The sequence below is a fragment of the Doryrhamphus excisus genome, linkage group LG15 (genome assembly GCF_037039965.1).
Source record: "Doryrhamphus excisus strain RoL-2023G ecotype Guam linkage group LG15, RoL_Dexc_Guam_v1.1, whole genome shotgun sequence".
NCBI lineage: Eukaryota > Metazoa > Chordata > Actinopteri > Syngnathiformes > Syngnathidae > Doryrhamphus > Doryrhamphus excisus.
The window spans coordinates 2,447,277-2,471,525 of record NC_136371.1 but is presented as its reverse complement, the minus strand read 5'-3'; the positions used below and the strand labels follow the sequence as shown (position 1 = coordinate 2,471,525).

Sequence of the window (24,249 nt, the reverse complement as noted above, 5' to 3'; positions counted from 1 at the left end):
GCGGTCTAGTGGTTAGCGCGCAGACCTCACAGCTAGGGGACCAGGGTTCAATTCGGCCATCTCTGTGTGGAGTTTGCATGTTCTCCCCGTGCATGCGTGGGTTTTCTCCGGGTACTCCGGTTTCCTCCCACATTCCAAAAACATGCTAGGTTAATTAGCGACTCCAAATTGTCCATAGGTATGAATGTGAGTGTGAATGGTTGTTTGTCTATATGTGCCCTGTGATTGGCTGGCCACCAGTCCAGGGTGTACCCTGCCTCTCAGGATAGGCTCCAGCACCCCCCTGCGACCCTCGTGAGGAAAGAGTGGTAGAAAATGAATGAATGTATAAGTTATAATGTCCATAAAGGTCTTTGTTGGGTCCACACACTCTAATCAATAACCGATAGAAACATGAAAAATTATTTTTATAATGACAGAGTACCTCTCATATCCTCATATGTGATATTTCTCATGTCAGTAAGAAATCACACAGTTCATTTCATCAGCCAGTTCGTCCTCAAAGCGGGAAATTCGATGGCTGGCTCCCCGAGAGATCAGGTCAGCGGCAGCGCTCTCCATCTCATCCAGGCTCATGTGACAAGCTTCAGCGATCTCCCGCTTGGCAAAATTCACAAACTTTGGGTCCTTGGCGTAGATTCCCAGACCCTCGGAGATCAGGATCTGACATTAGGAAAGAAAAGACAGAGTAGAACAGCATGATTTTATACTTAGCCGGATTATTTTTCTGTCTAATATCTGTGATATACACATGAAATAAATGCATCATAGTCTTTGCAGTGCAGATTTGCATCTTTTAAAAGGCTAAAACTCCATTTTAGTTGTGAAGTTTCATGAGGAATCACACAATTTCAATCCATCACAGAAGATACCGCACCAAAAACCCAGTAAATACCAGTAATACCAGTACTGTAGCCGACTGACACTCACCGACTCCACCAGACTGTCCGCGCTGCCTTTGTCCACAAAGCCCTGGTTGGCCGGTGGCACCCTCAAGCTGCCGGCCCTGTTCTGACCCGAGTACCAGCTGGGATGTCTTCCTGCAGGAAGACTGGCTGAGCCATCGCTCCACAGTGGCTGGGTAGTCCCTGTGGCTCCATCCACCAGGATCATCGGCGTGTAGATCAGTTTGCCCCGGCGTCCTGAGGCGCTGATCAATCCGGGGGCAGGAGTGTTGCCGGCTGCCGTTGTGTTGGCCCAAGAGACGGATGACAATGAGGACACGCTACTGCGCCGGGAGTCCAGGCTTGGCTGGGTCTGATACAGCAGACACAGACCAGTGAAACAAGGTAATACGCGACTCTGAGAGGGTGTGCGTTCCGTCTGTTTACCTGGAGGCGAGATCTGGATGGGGATGTGTTGCCTCTATAGTTTCCCGGGATGGGAATGTCGTCCCCACTGCTCTGTGGCCTCAGACACTGGAAGTTAAAGGCGGGCTTGCGTCCTAAAAGTGTAAGTAAGTAAATACTTACGATAGTAGCAATAAGAAATTCAACATAATAATGACACACTGTACATGGCCTATAGCAGTAACTATAGGGCTATATACTATAACTATAACTATAACTCAGGGCCCACTTGAAAATCTAAAAAATGTCCGCGGCCCACCTTTGTTCTATAAACAGTACATAGACAAAATGCTGCGTTCTCAGAGCAATTAACTAATAATAATAATAATAATAATAATAATATTCATAAAAATATTATTAATAATATAATAAATATACAATATTAATAACATATATATATTATTATTTATTTTACTAATTATTATTATTATTTATAATATTTTTTTTATTTATTTTATTATTATCATTATCATCATTATCATCATTATCATCATTATATTATTATTATTATTATTATTATTATTAGTATTAGTACTATTAATTATTATTATTATTATTAGTTAAGTACTTAATAGTAATAATAATAATATAATTATTATTATTATTATTAGTTAAGTATTTAATGGTAATAATAATAATACATTACATAATATTACATATAATACATTATATTACAATATATATATAATATATTGTATTATTATTATTATTATTAGTTAAGTGATTAATAGTAATAATAATACAATATATTAATAATATAAAAATTTAATATATTGTTAATAAAAAATAATGATCTTATATTATATTAATAACAATAACAATATTATTATTATTATTATTAAGTTAAGTGCTCTGAGAACACAGCATTTCGTCTATGTACTGTTTATAGAACAAAGGTTTTTATTATTATTTTTATTATTATTATTATAAAGATTCAGGATTGAAATGAAAGCAGGGGGATAAAGGAATCCAAACTTCTAATCTAATTAATTCTCATATTTTTCATAACTGCATCCAAGACTGGCATGATGACCAGAGAGCTACGTTCCAATCATAAACTGTTAAAATATTGTGACAGATCAATAACACTCAATAGGTTATTACTTGGGCCTGTAAATATTTGTTTTTAATCGTGCAATAAATATTTTGCCATAAAAATAATTTTAAAAATAATATTTGGAAAAAGGAATCATATTTTTAATGACCTCTCATGGTCCACCTGCAGTACCAACAAAGCCCACCAGGGGCCGCAGCCCACACTTTGGGAACCACCGGCCTATAGTATTACTACATGCGGTCCAACTACTTGAGGAGAAATGTAGATGATTCACCTTTTGGTATGGAAGGAAGGAGCCTTCTCCGAACAAACTGTGCACCACCGCTCTCATCCCCGTTGTAACCATTCCCAGTGTAACCATTCCCAGTGTAACCATTCCCAGTGTAACCTCCGCTCCCAGTGCTGCTGTTGCCATTTGTGGAGAGGATGCTCCGGTTTTCATTGTAAGCCGAGTATCTGTTGCCAGTGTATTCGTTTGTTGGGTAGGGGCTCTCGGAAACGCTCTCCCCATTCATGGTGGCGCTTCCGTTGTAACCGTTACTGAAGCCGTTGGTATTGCGAGGGTCACATGGCATCTCGGCAACGCTGCTGGATTGATCAACGCTCTGGTTATTGTAAACTGGTTCAGGTGGTAAAGGAGAAGGGGCCTCGGGATAAGAATACCTAGAAGACAATGATATGTATTAATGCAAAAACAAGATGGCTACATTTTAGCGCTTCTTGTTCCTTACTGGTCGACAGATGCAAGACTTGCAGCATCTCCCTCATTGCTGTAAAACTGCTCAGCTACTGGAGCTGGAGTTGACTCAGGTGCTACAAACTCCGGTTCGACTGGAATGTCTGGAGGAGGAGGGGGATGCAGGTCGCTGATGGATTCCGCCCTGTTCCAAAGCAAACACTGGAGTTATTTTAGAAGTTACAAACAAAACCCGGACATGAAACCGAACCAAACCTGATGGGCGGGGCCGTGGACCGTACTGGCTGCTCTGTGACAACGCTCACGCCTGTCAGCTCTGATCCAGGTCTTTGGGCTTCCTGTAGGCCCATCACCTGCTCGGTGATCACGTCCACTTTGGGGTCTGGTTCAACAACGACAGCGGTCTGCTGCACCAGCACTTCCAGGGGCGGCATCGGCGTGGTGGCAGGTGTGGTGGGGGCCGAGGTTCCGCGCTCACTGTCGAATATCTCGTCGCCTGTCATCTCTCCATCTAGACCCTCTTCCTCTTCCAGGTCGCACGCCATAGCAAGGCGCATCTCCGGAGCCAGATCCTGAAGTGTCCGCAGTCCTTGCTAATAACAAAGTACATAAAGAATTGTTACTTGTTACTTTCTGACAAAAAAAATAATAAAACATCTTATCAAAGCACAGAAACAAAACGATACATGCAGGGAACAAAGTGTTTTGAAGGGAGTATAGTTCATGCAGTCCATTTCAGCAAGCAGGTGGTAGAACAAACTACTCACATGCAAGCAAGTTGGGGAGAACATGTAAATTCCACACAGAGATGGTCAAGGATGGAATAGAACTCGGGTCTCCTAGCTGTGAGGCCTGCGCGCTAACCACTCGACAGCCGTGCAGCCTAAAGGAGACCTATTATGCTCATTTTTTGTCCCTTTGTATTGAGTTGTGGACTCCTATAGAGCAGCTACACACAATAACCACAACAGAAAGCTTTCTAGTTCTTCCAGAATCTGCACCTATTCCAACAGAATTTCTTGGATTTCAAACACGCCCCACTCCGCTGTGGTTGGTCATTTGCAGGACTACCAGTGTTTAAAAAAACTCTGGTAGACCCATTGATTTTTGTGGGAAATGGCTATTAGCAACCCCGCTACTTGTATGCACACGCTATAATGCTACACAGACAAATGCTTTTGTTCCATGACTTACACAAAATAAACACAGTTAGGACACTGATAGTAAATTATTACTTACTGCTTGCACTTCTGACTCTTTGACACAACAAAGTAACGTTGGAAAGGTGTAGGGCTTGTTGGCTAGTCCAGCTGCATAGTGGCCCATGTTGTTGACAGATTCAAATACATTTCTTTTGCTGGTAGGGAGTCAGGAATTCCAACCACTTGTGCCTGATGGTGGCGTCTTCAGGAATTGTAAACATATGTGGCTTTCCCTTGCTAACAACGTAAACAGAGAAGCAGAGCTTTGGGGAGGGCAGAGATTGTACTGTATCTCGCCTACAGCCACGCCATTAAAGAATTCCACTCCTCTGTGACATCACAAAATAATAGTTTTACCACGCCCTCTCAAACCCAGCGTTTTGAGCCATCCCAAACTTCTTTCAGGACTTATTTCCAAATGTGCAAAACTCATTATCTGAAACTTTGGCATCGTTTAACACGGGAATACGACATTCTAACTACATTTATAGGTGGAAAAAGCATAATATATTTAATATAGCTGTGCAATTTTCATTCACACACATTTTTTTGGACACACAATTATTCGTAGTTCTACTGCAAGAGTCTCGTTACCTGAAGAGAAGCAGCCTTGTCCTTCTTTTTAGATTTTCTTTCCCTTTCTTTTCTCTTGCGGTATTTTTTGAAATAGTCCTGAATCAAGAAGCTGGCATAAAACTTGCCACAAGTCACCTCATCCCCTAAGAAAGCAATGGAGAGTTTGAGGAAAAGAAACATACAGTAAATACTTTTGTAACATTGTAAAACTTGAACGCACCTCTAGGGGGAGGAATGAGTTCATCTATGAGCTTAGGCTTGGTCCGCTTCCAGAGTTTCTTGATGATGAGCTTCAGTTCTTCATTCTGCTGATCGATCGGCCCTGAAAGGAACAAAAATGTTCAATTTCCATGCATGTTTATGTGTGAGTTAGTGTTGAAAAAAAGGTATAACCTTCAGTCTTGATCTTAAGGGAAGTTCGCACCAGAGCAAACAAGGTCGCGTTGAAGGTGACCGTCCCATCAGGATGCAGTGGAACATTCATGGAAACCAACCTCTGGGAGGAGTAGTACACAGAGGGACATTTGTATTCATATCAGTGTACACTGTATTACATCCAAGAACTTACTTTGCAAGCAACACGGTGAGGACACATTTTTCCAAAACCTAAAGGTGGCTGTATTCTCCGCAGCAATGTAATGACATCGATGTGCTTAATGCGGCCGCTGGGAGAGAAAAAAAAAACATACAGTGAGAGAAAAAAAAACAGCATTTTGTGACACAAGTGAAAAGAAAATTTGTTATTACGTGGCTTCTGGATCATAATCCGACCAAATTCTCTTAAACTCATCCAGGTGGTGGGTACCAAGTACTGTCCAGTCTCTTGTCAGGTACTCAAAGTTGTCCATGATGACAGCAATGAACAAATTGATAATCTGGACGGAGTGAAAAAGCACGGACAAGATAAAACTGAGGTTGTTTCATCTGCGGTGTGAATAAAAACCTAATGCTTTAATTTTCCAATGTCAGATCTAGTCCGACTGCATATTATCTAATATATATATAATATATTATATATTATATTAGAGATTTGGTTCTGCTTTGTGTATTAATTAACTCTACAAATGCAGGACAAAGCTTGAAATAATGAAATGAATAATGAAATTAAGGCTTTAAAAACCTCCACTGGCTTCCCATTCCCCAACGCATTCACTTCAAAATTCTTCTCATCACCTACAAAGCCCTCCACGATCTGACCCCCCCCCATATCTCACAGACCTGCTCCATCCACACAATCCCCCGCGTCCCCTTCGCTCCTCAGACTCAAACCTCCTGGCACTCCCCTGTAAGACCAAGCTCCGAACCTGGGGAGACAGAGCCTTCTCCATCGCTGCCCCCCACCCTCTGGAACTCTTTGCCCCATTCACTCCGTGCTTGCCCTGACCTTCCCACCTTCAAAAAAACCCACCTCTTTAAATCTGTTTTTAATGTTGAACTTTTTATATCTGACTCTTGTGCCCCCCCCCCGCTTTTACTCATGTTTTAACTGTGTATTAACCAATGAATGTTGTATTTTGGTGTGTCTTCTATTCTGTTTACTTGCTTTTATTCAACTCCATTCTTCTGTAAAGTGTCTTTGAGTATTTTGAAAAGCGCTATACAAATAAAATGTATTATTATTATTATTATTATTATTATTAAGTGAACGCTACGATATCCCGTTTGGCCTCACTCACCAAGTAAGCACAGAGCATGAAGAAGCTGATGAAGTAGATGTAGGACAAGTTGCTGCCGCAGGAGAACTCTTCACCGGGCTCCGTGTCTGACTCGGGGTCGCAGCGTCTGCCGGGCAGGGCGGCCAACATGATCTCCTGCCACTGCTCTCCAGTGGCACACCTGCGAGGAGAACATGGAGTTTTCTGTTATTTGCCAATTACGGGGGCAGAGTCCAATGAAAACAATGAAAACAGGCCCCAGATTGGTATGTCATTGGAAATGTTAGCACAATAAAATCACCTGAACAGCACCAAAACAGCCATGAAGAAAGTCTGAAAATTGCAGTTTCTGTTAATATGCGTGTTGTCATCAATGGCCACTTTCCCAAATGTCTACCAGGAAGTAAGCAGAGTGATAATCAGCTGTTGTTCCGGCTGCTACTTCATCAAATTATGGAATAATTGTACAGACTTTACCTGCATGCCGATCACAGCGTAGATGAAAAAGATCATTGCGATGAGCAGACCAACGTAAGGTAAAGCCTGAATGTACGAGAAGTATTTTTATACCGCCAAAATGTCCCATTATATTTTCTGCTCACCTGGAGGGATTTAACAAAAGTCCACAGGAGGGTTCGGATGCCTTCTCCTTTGCTGAGCAGTTTGACCAATCGCAGCACTCGAAACAAACGGAAGAAAGTGATGGACACCTTTCCGCTTTCACCTTTTCCCTGCAGAGATCACAAAAAAAAAAGATCACAAAAACATGAGGAGTGTGCAACAACGCTCGAACATCCGAATGTTAAAGACAAGTCTTAGAAAAAACGAAGAGTTTATCGACATCTCACCTCACTATGGCCTCCCCCTCCCTGGGGTGACATCCGCATTGATTGACATAAGAAAGGAAGCGACATAAAGACATGGATCAGTGAACACAACACTGAACCGACAAACAACAACATGGAACTCATGCTTTGCTTGCTTGTTTTCAGCCCGTGGGCGCATTTGCTTCATAAAACAAGGGCTTGAATGAAGTGAGACTTCTTGTCAATTATATAGTCTGTCTCGTGTTGCCTCGTGAGGAGCAATGCAAGGTAACATAGTAGACGTTAGGAGGGAAAAAGATGACCACAAAGACAAATTCCACTGCCCTGATGTGGGAATATTTTGCCCCCCCCCCACACACACACCAAATGAGCAAAGTGAGCCTACAGTCAACACGCACTGAGATGTTTGGTTGACAATGTATATAGAAACATTGCAAAAGAAATGCGGTTCTTTTATACAGTTGGAAAAGCCAGCAGTATGAGAAATGCTGCAAATGTTTCACAGACAGTGTGAATTGCCTGTGAGACAAAATATGTCACAAACAGCAATTCCATATGCCACATTCAATGCTCTGCTCCATTATTATTATTATTATTATTATTATTATTATTATTATTATTATTATTATTATTATTATTGTTATTATAAAGATTCAAAGATAAAGGAAGCCCAAACATCTAATCAAATTAATTCTCATACTTTTCATAACTGCATCCAAGACTGGCATGATGACCAGAGAGCTATGTTCCAATCATAAACTCTATAAGTTTCCTATAATATTGTGACAGGTCAATAACACTCAATAGGTTTTTACTTGGGCCTATAAATATTAGTTTTTAATCGTGTAATAAATATTTGACAATAAAAATAATTTGTATATACGTATGTATATAGAAACATTGCAAAAGAAATTCTGTTCTTTAATACAGTTGGAAAAGCCAGTAGTATGAGAAATGCTGCAAATGTTTCACAGACAGTGTGAATTGCCTGTGAGACAAAATATGTCACAAACAGCAATTCCATATGCCACATTCAATGCTCTGCTCCATTATTATTATTATTATTATTATTATTATTATTATTATTATTATTATTATTATTATTATTATTATTATTATTGTTATTATAAAGATTCAAAGATAAAGGAAGCCCAAACATCTAATCAAATTAATTCTCATACTTTTCATAACTGCATCCAAGACTGGCATGATGACCAGAGAGCTATGTTCCAATCATAAACTCTATAAGTTTCCTATAATATTGTGACAGGTCAATAACACTCAATAGGTTTTTACTTGGGCCTATAAATATTAGTTTTTAATCGTGTAATAAATATTTGACAATAAAAATAATTTGTATATACGTATGTATATAGAAACATTGCAAAAGAAATTATGTTCTTTAATACAGTTGGAAAAGCCAGTAGTATGAGAAATGCTGCAAACGTTTCACAGACAGTGTGAATTGCCTGTGAGACAAAAATATGTCACAAACAGCAATTCCATATGCCACATTCAATGCTCTGCTCCATTATTATTATTATTATTATTATTATTATTATAAAGATTCAGGATTGAAATGAAAGCAGAGGGATAAAGGAAGCCCAAACTTCTAATCTAATTAATTCTCATACTGCATCCAAGACTGGCATGATGACCAGAGAGCTACGTTCCAATCATAAACTGTATAAGTTTCCTAAAATATTGTGACAGGTACTTAGGCCTATATATATTTGTTTTTAATGGTGCAATAAATATTTTACAATAAAAATAATTTGTATATACTACGTATGTATATAGATACATTGCAAAATAAATGCTGTTCTTTAATACAGTTCGAAAAGCCAGCAGTATGAGAAATGCTGCAAATGTTTCACAGACAGTGTGAATTGCCTGTGAGACAAAATATGTCACAAACAGCAATTCCACGTGCCACATTCAATGCTCTGCTCCAGAGTTGCCTTCTCCAGGTTGGTACCTCTGGTATTATAGTCTCGTGTGATTGCCCGATCAACCAGTATCTGGTGTTTGGCTCTCCTGGTCTTAATCTTAATTTGGTGTTCATGAATGGCAGTTAGCTTCTGTCAATCATGTCAGACGCTGGTGCCGTCCAGCTCCTTATATTGCTTGGATATCTTCCATTGTTATAATTACTGGGTCCTGCACTGACAGCCATTGTGATGCCTCCTTCTCCCAGATGCTATTCCAGTACTGCCCAGTCTCAGCCTTGAGTGGCTCTGTTACGGTCTTGCTACTGTGCCAGGGACAGTGGACCTTATCTGGGTTGTTTGAGAACATTACGTTTATTCTCTTGGTCGGAGCAATAAAACATTTAGCAATCAGAGGAGCTGAAAATGCTAAATTATACACTTCTTGTCCAACTTGGGGGTGTATGCCGAGCAACCACATGAAAGAATAACTGAATAACAACCACTCTCGGAAATGTGAGTGAACAGACTTACACTAAACTCAGAGACTGCGATGTCCAACACGCTCCCCACTACAATTAAGGCATCGAAGGAATTCCATGGATCAATAAAGTAGTGCTGCAGATGAAGAAAAAAAACAGTGAGTGTCAGGAATCAGTTTTCATCTTCATAGTCAACAACAGGTGAAACCTCACATGAGCCCGAAGAGCCAGTAACTTGATGATCATCTCAATGGTGAACACCACAGTGAAGATCATGTTGAGGATGTCCATAATGGAGGTGAAAAGTTTGGACTGCTCGTAATGCTGAGTGACAATATAAAAAAAACTTCCAGTTAGGACAACGCAGCACTAACAATTACTGTACTTTATGAATATGTGTGGACTGGACAAGAGTACCTGCACTGCCAGGGTGAGCGTGTTGCCCAGAATAAGCACAAACATGACATACTCAAACTGGCTGGAGTTTATTATCCTCCAGAATTTCAGCTGGGATGGGTTTTTGGGAATGTAAATTTTTATAGGTTGAGCTTTCAAGGCGTAGTAGACGCACTGGCGCTGATAACGAGAGCCAACAGGTTGACGTGTAAGCAAAAACAGAAAACATGACGATTGTTCAGGTTTGTGCAACAACTGACCTGGTTTTTGTTGAGTTCACAGTTTTTGAATTCAGCCTCTCCTTGTTCTCGGAAGGTGATAATGACAAAACCCACAAAAATGTTCATCATAAAAAAGGCAATAATGATAATATAGATGATGAAAAAGATGGAGATTTCCACTCGGTAGTTGTAAATGGGCCCGTGGTTTATGGCATTGGCATCCACTGCCCGGTAAAGGAGCCTTTATACAAAGCAGGAAGTCAGAATGGAAAGAATGAACAAAACACTGGCTGGAAGTACTCGGACTTACTGTGGCCATCCTTCGAATGTGGACACGGTGAACAAAGCCAGCATGCCCATCAGCACATTGTCGAAGTTGAAGTCGCTGTTTTCCCAGATCCTTTCTCTCACCATCGGATGGTTCATATCCCCGTCTTTATAGACCACAAATGATCCCCTGAAATGACGCATTGTTGTGAATATTTTAACAACAGCTGGTACAAGGTGCCTTAGCATTTTACATCCGATATCCCCATAAAATGTATACATTTCTCTATATTGAGTAGAACTAGTCTTTCAACGCGATTGCCATTGAGTCGCTGATATTGACTGTTTTTGCGGAACCACTGTGGTTTTTATACAAATGTCACACTTTTGGATGGACTTCTATTAGGGATGTCCGATATTATTGGCTGACTAATTTACATAAAATTAGATATCGGTTCATATCAGTATCATTTTTTTCTGCCAATAATGATACAGCATGCAAATTGTTATATCACACCTCAGAAAGAATCATTGCCAGTACTATTTAGACTATTTTTCATTCATTTTCTACCCCTTTTCCTCATGAGGGTAACAGGGGTGCTGGGGCCTATCTCAGGTGGGGTACACGCTGGACTGGTCGCCAGCCAATCACAGGGCTTATATAGACAAACAACCATTCACACTCACATTCATACCTATGGATAATTTGGAGTCGCTAATTAACCTAGCATGTTTTTGGAATGTGGGAAGAAACCGGAGTACCCGGAGAAAACCCACGCATGCACGGGGGGAACATGCAAACTCTACACAGAGATGGCCCGAGGGTGGAATTGAACCCTGGTCTCCTAGCTGTGAGGTCTGCGAGCTAACCACTAGTACACCGCGCCACCCTACTAAAAACAGCAGTAATTAATATGCGGAGAATAAATAGATGACATCAAATATGAACAACAATGTAGAGCGTAAGCAGTAAATTGCACAAATAATTTTGGATAAATAATAATAATAATTTAAAATTTTGCGTGTGGGCAGGTTTTACCCAGATGTTGAAAATCTTTCCCTAGCTAGGTCGATGCTAATGCTAGCAGAGAACTCAACTTAACTCAACACGGTCATCACATCGACAGCCCGTCAATAACCTAGCATGTTTTTAGCATGTGGGAGGAAACCGGAGTACCCGGAGAAAACCCACGCATGCACGGCGAGAACATGCAAACTTTACACAGAGATGGCGAAAGGGTGAAATTGAATTCGGGTCTTAACGCTGTGAGGCCTATGCGTTAACCACTGTAACCACTATTTTTCATGATTTTTAAAATCGCGTTTATTTGTAAAATGCAGTTAAATAAGCATGATATTTCAATACACAGTTCTCAACGTGCATGCGTGGGTTTTCTCCGGGTACTTCGGTTTCCTCCCACATTCCAAAAACATGCTAGGTTAATTGGTGACTTCAAATTGTCCATAGGTATGAATGTGAGTGTGAATGGTTGTTTGTCTATATGTGCCCTGTGATTGGCTGGCTTGTCTGAAAGAGCATTATCATTGGGCTTCGGTCTCGACATGGAGAAATAGGCCTACACTTGCCCTGCGGATAAGGTACTACCAACATTAAATCTCTATACAAAGGATCGGTTCTGTCACTGTGCGGGGACAAAACAAAAGAAAACTAACTTGCACTCATCAGGAGTGTGCTTGGCTTCATCTGTGCAGCTATAGAACCTGCCCTGAAACATCAAACACAAAACAACAAATAAGTTTTTTGTTTTTTGCTTACAGCATAGACCAGGGGTGGGCAAACTTTTTGACTCGCGGGCCGCATTGATATGGGGGGGGGGGGGGGGGCAGACTATATATTTTACACGTATCAGTCCACCTGGTATTATTGTATCTGTAAAATTGTCATGCAATCTGCTATTATTATTTATTATTTTATATTTATATTTAAATATTTTAAAAATAATAAAATATTATAATAATTACAATAAAATTTTAATAATAATTATTATATTATTATGTAAAATATGCAAATATAACAATATTATTATATATAATTAATATAACAATTAGCATTTATATAATAATTATAATAATCATAATAGTTCTAATAATAATTATAATAATCTAATAATCTAATAATAATAATAATTATTATTATTATTATTATGTGCTTGTGTCCCTTTTTTCAGGAGCACTTTGTAAACAACAGACCATGTCAAAAAACGAAATTGATAAAACCATCAAAAGGTTGGCTCAGGCCATGATGCCAGGTTGTATGTTGAGTTTAAATTAAATACTTTGGAAAGATTGGGCGGGCCGTATTCAAACACTTGGCGGGCCGGATGTGGCCCCCCGGGCCGTAGTTTGCCCACCCCTGGCATAGACCATCATATTAAAATGAGAGAATAGACCTTAAAAAGCTGCACCCCGATGCAGGCGAACATGAACTGAAGGAGTGTTGTGACGATCAAGATGTTGCCGATGGTGCGTATGGCAACAAACACGCACTGCACCACATTCTTTGAAAAGACAAGGTACATTAGGTACATACTTTGGCACAATTGGAATCAAAAACAGGTGACAACATTGAGTATTTATTTATATGCTGTGTTTGCCATAGAGGCATTCATAATTAATACACCATTACAACAAAACAAGCTTTCTTACTTTCAGTCCTTTGGCTCTGTTGATGGCTCGTAGAGGTCTGAGCACACGAAGCACTCTGAGAATCTTAACCACAGAGATAGCGCTCGAGCTAAATAGGGTGAGATTAGAAACATTCAAGTAACGTGGGGTGAGTCTGGACATTTCCAGCTTTTCAATGAATGGCCGATCTACTTACTGAAGAAAGAAAGAAGTGAGCGACACACTGACCACGAGCAAGTCCAGAAGGTTGAAGGCATTTCTGCAGAAGGAACCAGTGTGCAGAAAAGCTCCATACACGGTCATCTTGGACATTATAGGACATGGAAAGAGGTGAGAAACTCTTCTTGCTGTTATCCATAAAATGCTTAAAAAGGCCGTGTGTCGTGCGGCCATTTAATGATTCTGTATTTAAAACCGATGGTGTCATACTAAGGCAATGGACGTCCAATTTAGCGACGAGAGGGGATGTGACGCAGCACTTACCTTGAGTACAATCTCCACTGTAAAAACGGAAGTGAAAACGTAGTCTGCATAACCCAGCACCTGAGAAAGACAAAGGCGGTATCAGCTGGGATGAGCGAGAGGATGAGAATGTAATGATCTTTGCTTACAATGTTTCTGAATGAGTGAGATTTGATAGGATCCTCAGCAGCCAGGGAGATGCTGCTCAGGATGATAAAGATGAGGATGAAATTGGTGAAGTAAGGGTGATGGATGAGGTTGTGACAGGCCACTCGCAAGCTAGGAAATGAAAGGAGATCAGAAGATCACATGAGAAAGGAGACGCGATGATTCTTGTGGTGTGTGTGATTTAGACTCACCAGTTTTTTTTGCCGAGAATAAAGAAGGAGCTTCCATCCGGGATGGGAACAATCTTTTCTTTGGGTCCAGAGAACTCGGGCTTTAATGGGGCAACTCCTACAATTACAATGCAGGATTTGTTAGGTCAGTTAAGACCTAAACAGGTCATAGGTCACAAACACTGTCTTCATTGTCACAGACAGGATGAGAAATCTAACCTTAGAGCTCTGAAACCAAAAAATAAGAAACAGGGACTTATATGACCTTTGACCTAGCTTCTTTAAGTCAGATATTTTCATCAATTACACTCTTCTAGTAAAGACAAATCATTCCTGGAGGTTTGAAGAAGATCTATAGAAAAACTATCCATTCATTTTCTATACTGTTTATCCTCATTATGGTCGTGAGGGTGCTGGAGCCTATACCAGCTGTCTTGGGGCAAGAGGCGGGGTACACCCTGGACTGGTCGCCAGCCAATCACAGGGCACATATAGACAAACAACCATTCACACTCACATTCATTCATTCATTCATTCATTTTCTACCGCTTTTTCCTCACAAGGGTCGCGGGGGTGCTGGAGCCTATCCCAGCTGTCTTGGGGCGAGAGGCGGGGTACACCCTGGACTGGTCGCCAGCCAATCACAGGGCACATATAGACAAACAACCATTCACACTCACATTCATACCTATGCCAATTAATCCAGCATGTTTTTGGAATGTGGGAGGGCACAATCATAATAATAATAATAATAATAATAATAATAATAATAATACATTTTATTTGTATAGCGCTTTTCAAAGTACTCAAAGACACTTTACAGTGACGAAAAAAGAAATGAAAAATAGAGTTGAGTAAAAGATGCATTAAAATACAATATCCATACATTCACCTCAAAAAAATAAACTAAACTAAAACATATTAGAAAGCAGGAAGTGAACAAATGTAACAGTTACTGATTGTGTTTTATATATCACTATATTGACAGCTACTATGGTAACCATTATGTCATTAGATGGTCATATCACCTTGTACTTCGGTACGAGGTACATTATTAAAAAACAACAACAACAAAAAAACAACAACCTTCAACTGTATTATTGAAAGCAGGAAGTGAACAAATGTAACAGTTACTGATTGTAAAATTACCAGATGGAGGGGTAGGATTTAATTAGCTTTGCTTCTTCCTACTCCTTTTGGACATGTGGAACTGGGAACTGATTATGGGATGCATTCAATTGTAATCTGATGCATGTTCAAATGAAATATAACCATTACCATTACCATTCAGAGCTAAAAACAAGGCTAAAAGCAGGGCGGGGCACAGCAGTCAGGTATAAAAAGTTAAGACATTGAAAACGGATTTAAACAGGTGGGTTTTGAGTTGTTTTTTGAAGGTGGGAAGGTCAACAAACAACCATTCACATTCACGTTCATACATGAATATGAATGGACAACTAGCGTGTTTTTAGAATGTAGGAGGAAACCAGAGTACCTGGAGAACATGCAAACTCCACACAGAGATGCCCGATAGGGGAATCGAACCCGTGTCTCCTAGTTGTGAGGTCTGCACACCAACCACTCCAGCACCATGCAGCCCGCTTGATGTAACTATCATAAGGTAATTATACTGTGTGCCATGTATCCACACTTGTGATAGGATACTGGTAACGGGTATGGATTTCATATACTTATTCACCATATAGTTCTGAAGGTTTGGTCAGGAACAATATACACAACACAGCTCCATATCTGTTCACCTACCTTTGAATTCATGAAATGTGCCAGGAACCCACATAAACTTGCTTGGAATGGTAGCAACCACTTACCCTCCAGCCCCTCAATGGCCCTCAGCTCCTCATTCTCTTGCCAGTCGTCGTCCTCGTTCTGCATGGCAAGGAAACAGCAGTCATTGAATCAGCCACTTAATTCTTCATTCATGTCAAAAGTGATTACCCCTGCGTCCTCGTCTTCTTTCTCTTCATCGTCATCCCACTCTTCTTCGTCATCTTTTTTCTCTCTGAAAAGTCCAAAACAAGCATCGATCGTCTGGATGTGTTTTAATACTTTCATATGAATAGTGGATTATGAACAATGAGATTTCAAACCTACTCTACTTTTTTTTCTCCGCCACCTCCAGCCAAGTTGTCAACAGCGATAGCCAAGAAGACATTGAGCAGGATGTCTGATCGCACAGGAAATTAAGTCCATTTTGCTTCTATTTGCGTCCATTTCTACTACTTACAGTAGTTGTATGCTTTCTGTACGTTATAGCGGGAAAGGATACAGTTACCACAGACAAACAGGATGACAAAGTAAATGCACACCACCATATTGGGGAAGACGGGTCCTCCATACGCCATGATGCCATCATACATCACAGCGTTCCAGTCCTCTCCAGTGAGGATCTAAAGAGATCACGGAGGACAATTTAATCCCAATCAAACATAGAAGAGGAGTGCATTGTGTTGCTGCATGAATTCACCTGAAAGCAAGTGAGCAGAGCCTGAGGGAAGGAGTCAAAAGTGCTCCTCTTCATTTGTGTCTCATCAAAGTTGAATTTGCCTCCAAAGAGCTGCATGCCCAGCAGGGCGAAGATGATGAGGAAGAGGAACAGCAGCAGCAGAAGGGAGCAGATAGCTTTCATGGAGTTGAGCAGAGAGTTGACCAAGTCAGACAAAGCAGCCCAATGCCTGGGAAAAGAACAAGTGAAGATGATCCATCCGTTGAATTCCATGGAATCTTGTCGAGTTGCGTGTGAGCGTGAGGGATCACCGAGTCATCTTGAAGATTCTGAGCAGTCGGATGCAACGGAGCACAGAGATGCCGATAGGCGGGATGAAATCTGACTCCACGAGCAGTGTCTCCAGGATGCCGCCGCACACCACAAAGCAATCAAAACGATTGAAGAGAGCCATGAAGTAGATCTGCAGCCCAAAGGCGTACATCTTCATCAGCATCTCCAGAGTGAAAAGTAACAGCAGGATCTTATTGGCTCGCTCTGAGGAAACAAGACAGTACATTCACAAAAATGTTTCTGCAGTGCTTTACAGTTCGAAAAATCCAAGGGGCGGAGGACGGAGGATGGATTTCTACCTTGCATTTCTGTGAGCCACTTGGGCTGCCCATAATGCTCGGAGGCACTCGCCACCGTGTTGAGAAACACCAGAAGAAGAACCAACCAGTAGAAGTTAGTGGTCTTGACAGCCACGCGGCAGTTCTTCCTGAACGTGTGGTTCAACTGGCACAACTGGTCACTGAAGAGAAGATGGAACAGGTTTTTTTCATGTGGCATCTCCACCATATTTAATATTATATATTGTTTTAATATTATTGTAACCTTTATACTGTAAAAGTAAAACAACAAAAATGGTTATGGTTATGAGCAAAATAAGTAGGTTGTGTCAAGATCTTACCAAAAGCTATTTGCCATCATCTTGGCCCTGGAAAATAAATAATATATGTGATTAGGGTAATGGTATTGGGTAATGGTATTTTAGAGATGCAGGTTACACTGGGATACATCACAAGTTACAAGTGACAGTTCCACATGGACAAGGAGTCGGAAAAAGCAAAGCTTATTTAATTCTACCCACTTTCCATTTCACGACAATAACTAATTTATTTGTGCACTTCCTGTGTTCAACATGTAGCATTTATTGTTTGTGTTCTTCGCACAATCATTTGATTCCATACACTGATATCCATCCACTTTCTATACTGCTTATCATCAGGGTCACGGCCGTGCTGGAGCCTATCCCAGCTGTCTTCGGGCGAGAGGCGGGGTACACCATGGACTGGTCGCCAGCCAATCACAGGGCACATATAGACAAACAACCATTCACACTCACATTCATACATAATTTGGAGTCACTGATTAACCTAGCATGTTTTTGGAATGTGGGAGGAACCCGGAGTTCCCGGAGAACAAGCAAACTCCACACAGAGATGGCTGAGGGTGGAATTGAACTCGGGTCTCGTAGCTGTGAGGCTTGCGCGCTAACCACTCGACCGCCTTGCAGCCTAAAGGGGACCTATTATGCTCACTTTTCGTCCCTTTGTATTGAGTTGTGGACTTCTATAGAGCAGCTACACACAATAACCAGAACAGAAAGTTGTCTAGATCTTCCAGAATCGGCACCTATTCCAACAGTACTTCTTGGATTTCAAACACGCCCCACTATGCTGTGGTTGGTCACACTCCCAAGTGCTTCGGTGTTGTGTTGCTAGCATGCACGCATGCACGGGGAGAACATGAAAACTCCACACAGAGAGTGTCGAGGGTGGAATTGAACTCGGGTCTCATAGCTGTGAGGCTTGCGCGCTAACCACTCGACTGCCTTGCAGCCTAAAGGGGATCTATTGTGCTCATTTTCCGTCCCTTTGTATTGAGTTGTGGACTCCTATAGAGCAGCTACACACAATAACCAAAACAGAAAGTTGTCTAGATCTTCCAGAATCGGCACCTATTCCAGCAGTACTGCTTGGATTTCAAACACGCCCCAGTATGTTGTGGTTGGTCACACTCCAAAGTACTTCGGTGTTGTGTTGCTAGCATGCATGAGGAGAACATGCAAACTCCACACAGAGAGTGTCGAGGGTGGAATTGAACTTGGGTCTCCTAGCTGTGAGGCTTGCGAGCTAACCACTCGACTGCCTTGCAGCCTAAAGGGGACCTATTATGCTCATTTTTCGTTCCTTTGTATTGAGTTGTGGACTCCTATAGAGCAGCTACACACAATAACCAGAACAGAAAGTTTTCTAGATCTTCCAGAATCTGCACCTATTCCAGCAGTACTGCTTGGATTTCAAACACGCCCCAGTATGTTGTGGTTGGTCACACCCCAAAGTGCTTCGGTGTTGTGTTGCTAGCATGCATGAGGAGAACATGCAAACTCCACACAGAGAGTGTCGAGGGTGGAATTGAACTTGGGTCTCCTAGCTGTGAGGCTTGGGCGCTAACCACTCGACTGCCTTGCAGCCTAAAGGGGACCTATTATGCTCATTTTTCGTTCCTTTGTATTGAGTTGTGGACTCCTATAGAGCAGCTACACACAATAACCAGAACAGAAAGTTTTCTAGATCTTCCAGAATCTGCACCTATTCCAGCAGTACTGCTTGGATTTCAAACACGCCCCACTATGCTGTGGTTGGTCAAACTGTAATAATGCTAAAGGATAATGATGTATTTGCATTTGCATGAAAGCTGATTTTACTGTGCTTGCAAATTTGACTGCACATTAAAATAATCAAGAAATGTATATTTCATTACATGAAACGAAGAATCAACATTTGGTTTGATATCTTACATAAGAGATGCACAGCAGCCGTTGTCGTCATCAAGGTATGCGATATCATCATCCGAGTCGGACTCTATGGGAAGGTAGAGGCCGTTAGAGAGAAGAAGAACACCAAAAGAATGCAGAGTGACATCGGATGTACGTACCTCCATCCTCACTGTGTTTGTACCAGCCAAACTTCTTCATCATCTTTTTCTTGGCAATAGCAGCTCCTTGGGGGGGGGATGAACAAACACAAGCACGTCACTTATACCCCTTTAATCAAGTCCGTAATGTGCACTTTAATAAACTAACGTTTGTTTCCTTCTTCATCCACATCCTCGGCCTCTATGAGCCAGTCCATGTAACCTATCATGTCCTCTTCCATCTGCTTACTCTCCTGCGCCTTCTGTAGTTCACCGCGAGCCACGGCCTTTTCTCTTTCCTTGGAGAACTCTCTGAGCACACCCGGATAAACAAAGAGTAAAGACTGAATTCTGACTTGTTGTGGGATAAATTTTACCCCAATTGACCTACCCGCTCAGCACACCCAATACAAGATTGATGATGAAAAATGAACCAAAGATGACGAGAGACACAAAATAGATCCAAGGAATCTCATATCCAATGGCGTCGTTCATCTTTCCAGACAGATAGAGAGAATGTGACAATTCTTGAAGAGAAAATACGGTGAAAGAGGTTGACTGAGGACGGTGTATTGTTACCCAGTACAGCACATCGGTCCATCCCTCCATCGTAATGCACTGGAACACAGCCAACATGGCAAAGAAGATGTTGTCGAAATTTGTGATGCCACCGTTGGGACCCTCCCACTTGCCCCTGCACTCGGTGCCATTGCCATCGCAGAAGCGACCGTTCCCTGCGAACGCACAAGGTGATGGATCGTCTTCAATCATGAGACCTGAAAATAAAAAAAAACATACAATGAGTCGACATGTCTGTGAAATATTTTTACACGTGTTACAACACAAACCTGTGCTCGTAGCGTAGCACGTCTTGTGCATCCGGCCGATGAAAAGTTCCAAACCGATAATGGCGTAGATGATAATGACGAACATGACCAGCATCCCGATGTGAAGGAGCGGGACCATGGCTTTCATGATGGAGTTCAACACAATTTGCAGACCTGATCATTGAAAACTAAATTTTAGCTCGCTGCGTGATGAAAGAAGTGCAAATGCAATATTCAAAGAAACAAACTTGGAACTCCGGATACAAGTCGGAGGGGTCGCAACACCCTGAACGCTCTGAGAGCTTTGACGTCCAGGCCTCCAGGTTTTCCTGCGGCATGATGGGCCTCTCCTGGCTTGTGGTCTGTCATGGCCTCTGCTATGACACTGAAAAGCCTGCACAGACAGACAGTATATACTTTATACGTATATAACTAGATGCTTCTCAACAGATTTATATTTATGGGTGAAAAGAGCACATGAAGACCCACCCGACGATGACGATAATAAAATCAAGCAAGTTCCATCCACTGCGTATGTAGGCGCTGGGGTGCATGACCAAGCCGTAGGCAAGAATTTTAGTGAACGTCTCGATGGTGAAAATAACGAGGAAGACATACTCCACTTGTTCCTGAGAGCAGAAGAAAACATGTAGAGATTGCCAGGAAATATGATATTACAGAAGAATACGGTACATGAAATATATTGTTAGGTATTTGCTATGGTGGCGTTCTAACCCCTTAACCTACTGCCTAACATATGCTTAAGCCCGTAACCCAATCCTTTTTGTGAAACCTTCAGCTTAAAGCGTCTTAGAAGTGCTACCACTTGGCTTAATGCCGCAGACTAACAGGCCAGGTGAAACGGGTTGATGTACAGATAGAGGACTGGTATATCTGGTATATATCACAATAAAGGAAAACAAAAAAAGCAGAAATTAAATTCAACTCAGTGATGAAAAACAGTCATTTTATCCAATTTATTTATTTATCCTATTTTTATTTACTTGGTATCAATGTGATACCAAGTAAATACAGGGCTAGTATCACCGATATCGATACTTTTTAAAAAATTAACTTGGACGCATCATCAATCTGAATCTAAATCAAAATTAATTCTTATGACCTTTTTTGTGATTTGCCTTTTAGGTGATTAATCAGCTAAAATTCAGGAAATAATTTGGCCAGGGTTTAAGTAGGGGTGTCAATCGATTAAAATATTTGATCGCAATTAATCACATTTTAAAGTCCACAGTTAACTCACAATTAATCACATTTGTGTAAATAGTTAACTCACAATTAATCACATTTAATCGCAGATAGAAATATGTTCGATGATTCGATGTGCAACTACAACAAAATTTTACGTAAAAGGACACCAATTTTGGAACTGTGGGTCATTATTTAAAACAATGCAGTCATTAAGCATATTTGTGCACTACTTTTTTTCTTTATTATTAGCATATTAGCGTTTAAACTCGCCCACAAACATTCAGCAAATACAAAATGTATGCGAGTGAGGCCTCTCACACTGACACAAACATGTTTTTGTTTATTTGTGTCAGCTCATAATAAGATTTGTTTATTTACGATGCCGGTTTTCCTATTTAGGAACATTCAGAAATTATTATTGTTAAGGATTTGCCACAATGCACCATTCCTTCATGAAATGTAGAAATGAAAATACCTAAAACACAGGACAAAAGTCATTAAAATATTTCATCAAAATTGCAAACTCAATGTAATTAGATTTCTCTTTTAAAACACATTAAAATACATAGAAATTCATCATTATATTACAGTAAATATTATTTCATTACGATACTACAATTACAATTAAATGTACGTAAATCCCCCAGTTTTTGAATGTTTAATGTGAACTGCGATTTGTCCTACTTTTTGACGGTCATTGAACGCACCATCAACATCCTCCGATGCACAGAATGCACTATGTGGGAATGCATAAAAGTAAGATTTGATGACTTTGAGTGCTAGTGTGCATAATTGCGGTAGTTTGATGCTAAATTGCTAATGCTAGCACAACACAGAATTTCACATTGACGACCCGTCAATAGCAGCTGTAACTCCAAAGTTTCCCTGAGGTCACAACGCAACATTTCCCTTCTAATACAATTACTCTTGATCACGTAGCATAATGGTTCTAACCATCACCGCCGTTAGCATGCTCACAGGTCCCACACTGAAAGACCCATCCATTTTCTATGCCACTTATCCTCACTAAGGTCGCTGGGGTATGCTGGAGCCTATCCCAGCTGTCTTTGGCTGAGAGGCGGCGTACACCGTGCACCCAACCGGAGGAGAACTCACCAGTTTGTGATTAGTAGCATTGGAGTCATCATCAGGGTACGGCTTGGTGACACCCATGGCCACACAGTTTGCAAAGATGGCAAGAAGAATGAAGATATCAAATGGCGTAAAGGTGCTAGTTAAGGCCTCATATATATATATATATAAACATTTAAAACATGTCACATGTGAAACTGTCCACAAGACCACACGCTGAAGGATATTTCCACTCCACTAGAGCCAGTGCTGCCATGCGTATGGGGTTGCTGAGGGTGAGGCAGCAGAGGGCACGAGGGGCTCTGAGAGCAGACTTGTTGGCCTGCATAGCCTTCTTGGCCCCCCCTCCTCTTTTTCTGGCCGAGCCAGTTGACCCCAGGGTGTCGGACTTGCCTCCATCCCCCCCTGGAGGGGCATCTGCCACGGACGGAAACAATGGAATCAAGAAGGTTAAAAGCATAAAAAGTGATTGCGGTGCAAGTAAGCATATACATAAACTATACATCCATCCATCTTATATATACTGCTTATTCAACTAAGGTAGCAGGGGTATGCTGGAGCCTATCCCAGCTGACTTCAGGCTGGATCCTTCACACTCACATTCATATCTATGTATGCATATTTACACAAAATCAGGTACTCTTCACTATAACATTTGGGGAATAATGTGGCTGCAGGCCAGCGTTCAGTCCTGGTGCCTTCCGATAAGACCAGATGTGACCTAGTTGGAGAACCAGGTACACCTATTCAGAAGGCCCTGGACTGACCATAAGTCTGCCAGAACAAATATATCAACCTATGTAAAAAAATATATATATATCAGTATATCTAAAGCTATTCATTTGATGCAGTATATTCACAAATGGAGTACTGTGTGCACAACTTTATTTAAGTAGTCTTACCTTTCTTCGCCCCTTCCATGTCTGCTGTTCAACACCACAAGATGTGTCCGAGAAGAACCACCATTAATTCCTCTAGGTTTGTGTGATACCTAAATAGGTCACACGGAGACAGAAATCTAGAACTTTGAGGGCTACAGAGGTCCAGTCCGCCTGCAGCCTCTCATTGCATGTCCACACAGAGTTCCAAGATGCATCCGCAACCCGTCTCGTCTCCTGCATGAAGGAATCCAATTCAAGATGGTTTCTTTTGATTTCAGATGCGTCTTATTGGAATGTATAATTGCTTTCATCCGTACTGGGACTTAGGACCAGGTATGACCGTGTCTCCACGCCCGCTGTGGCCAACCGTTGGGATTAAACCAGTTGAGCCGTTTAGAGGGATGACAGTGTGGAAATCTTCAAGGGGGAAGCAAAGCCGGTGAGGAGGAACCTATTAATTTGGATCAGTTTTTGTCTAAATTGTGGTCAAATATAACACAGAAAAACTAATAAGCAGTCTCAAGATGAGGAATGTTTTTCCAAGTTTGAAGCCAGATTTGTGACCATAGAAATAGTGGATGCAGTACTCTTACGAGAAGACAGGAGGTGCACTTTCACTAGTTATCCGTCGATTTGGCCAAGGACAAAAAAAAGTCTTTTAAAGAACATTTGATGTCTTTATTTTTTTTAACCACTCATACAAATATATCCA

General features: G+C 41.2%; 1 protein-coding gene across 1 annotated transcript; it reads right to left on the bottom strand.

Moving 5' to 3' along the window:
* Positions 1–421: 421 nt before the first annotated feature.
* On the bottom strand, positions 422–24,017 carry cacna1fa (calcium channel, voltage-dependent, L type, alpha 1F subunit a). Its single transcript, XM_078796674.1, has 47 exons — positions 23,559–24,017; positions 22,884–23,073; positions 22,681–22,786; positions 20,845–20,984; positions 20,604–20,749; positions 20,377–20,529; positions 20,108–20,304; positions 19,920–20,023; positions 19,698–19,840; positions 19,550–19,615; positions 19,413–19,476; positions 17,520–17,546; positions 17,200–17,360; positions 16,879–17,104; positions 16,589–16,796; positions 16,391–16,511; positions 16,216–16,288; positions 16,060–16,123; positions 15,933–15,990; positions 14,125–14,221; positions 13,915–14,044; positions 13,787–13,846; positions 13,500–13,606; positions 13,325–13,412; positions 13,069–13,176; positions 12,332–12,384; positions 10,701–10,847; positions 10,430–10,631; positions 10,191–10,349; positions 9,987–10,097; positions 9,826–9,909; positions 7,385–7,405; positions 7,139–7,267; positions 7,014–7,079; positions 6,838–6,929; positions 6,558–6,717; positions 5,629–5,756; positions 5,450–5,546; positions 5,275–5,377; positions 5,102–5,203; positions 4,900–5,024; positions 3,359–3,696; positions 3,138–3,287; positions 2,681–3,069; positions 1,332–1,444; positions 931–1,257; positions 422–663 (listed from the first exon to the last, which is right to left on the bottom strand). Exons 1-47 carry the CDS (start codon positions 23,575–23,577, stop codon positions 457–459), a joined length of 6,159 nt encoding a protein of 2,052 aa, XP_078652800.1. The 5' UTR covers positions 23,578–24,017; the 3' UTR covers positions 422–456.
* Between the last annotated feature and the right edge of the window lie 232 nt (positions 24,018–24,249).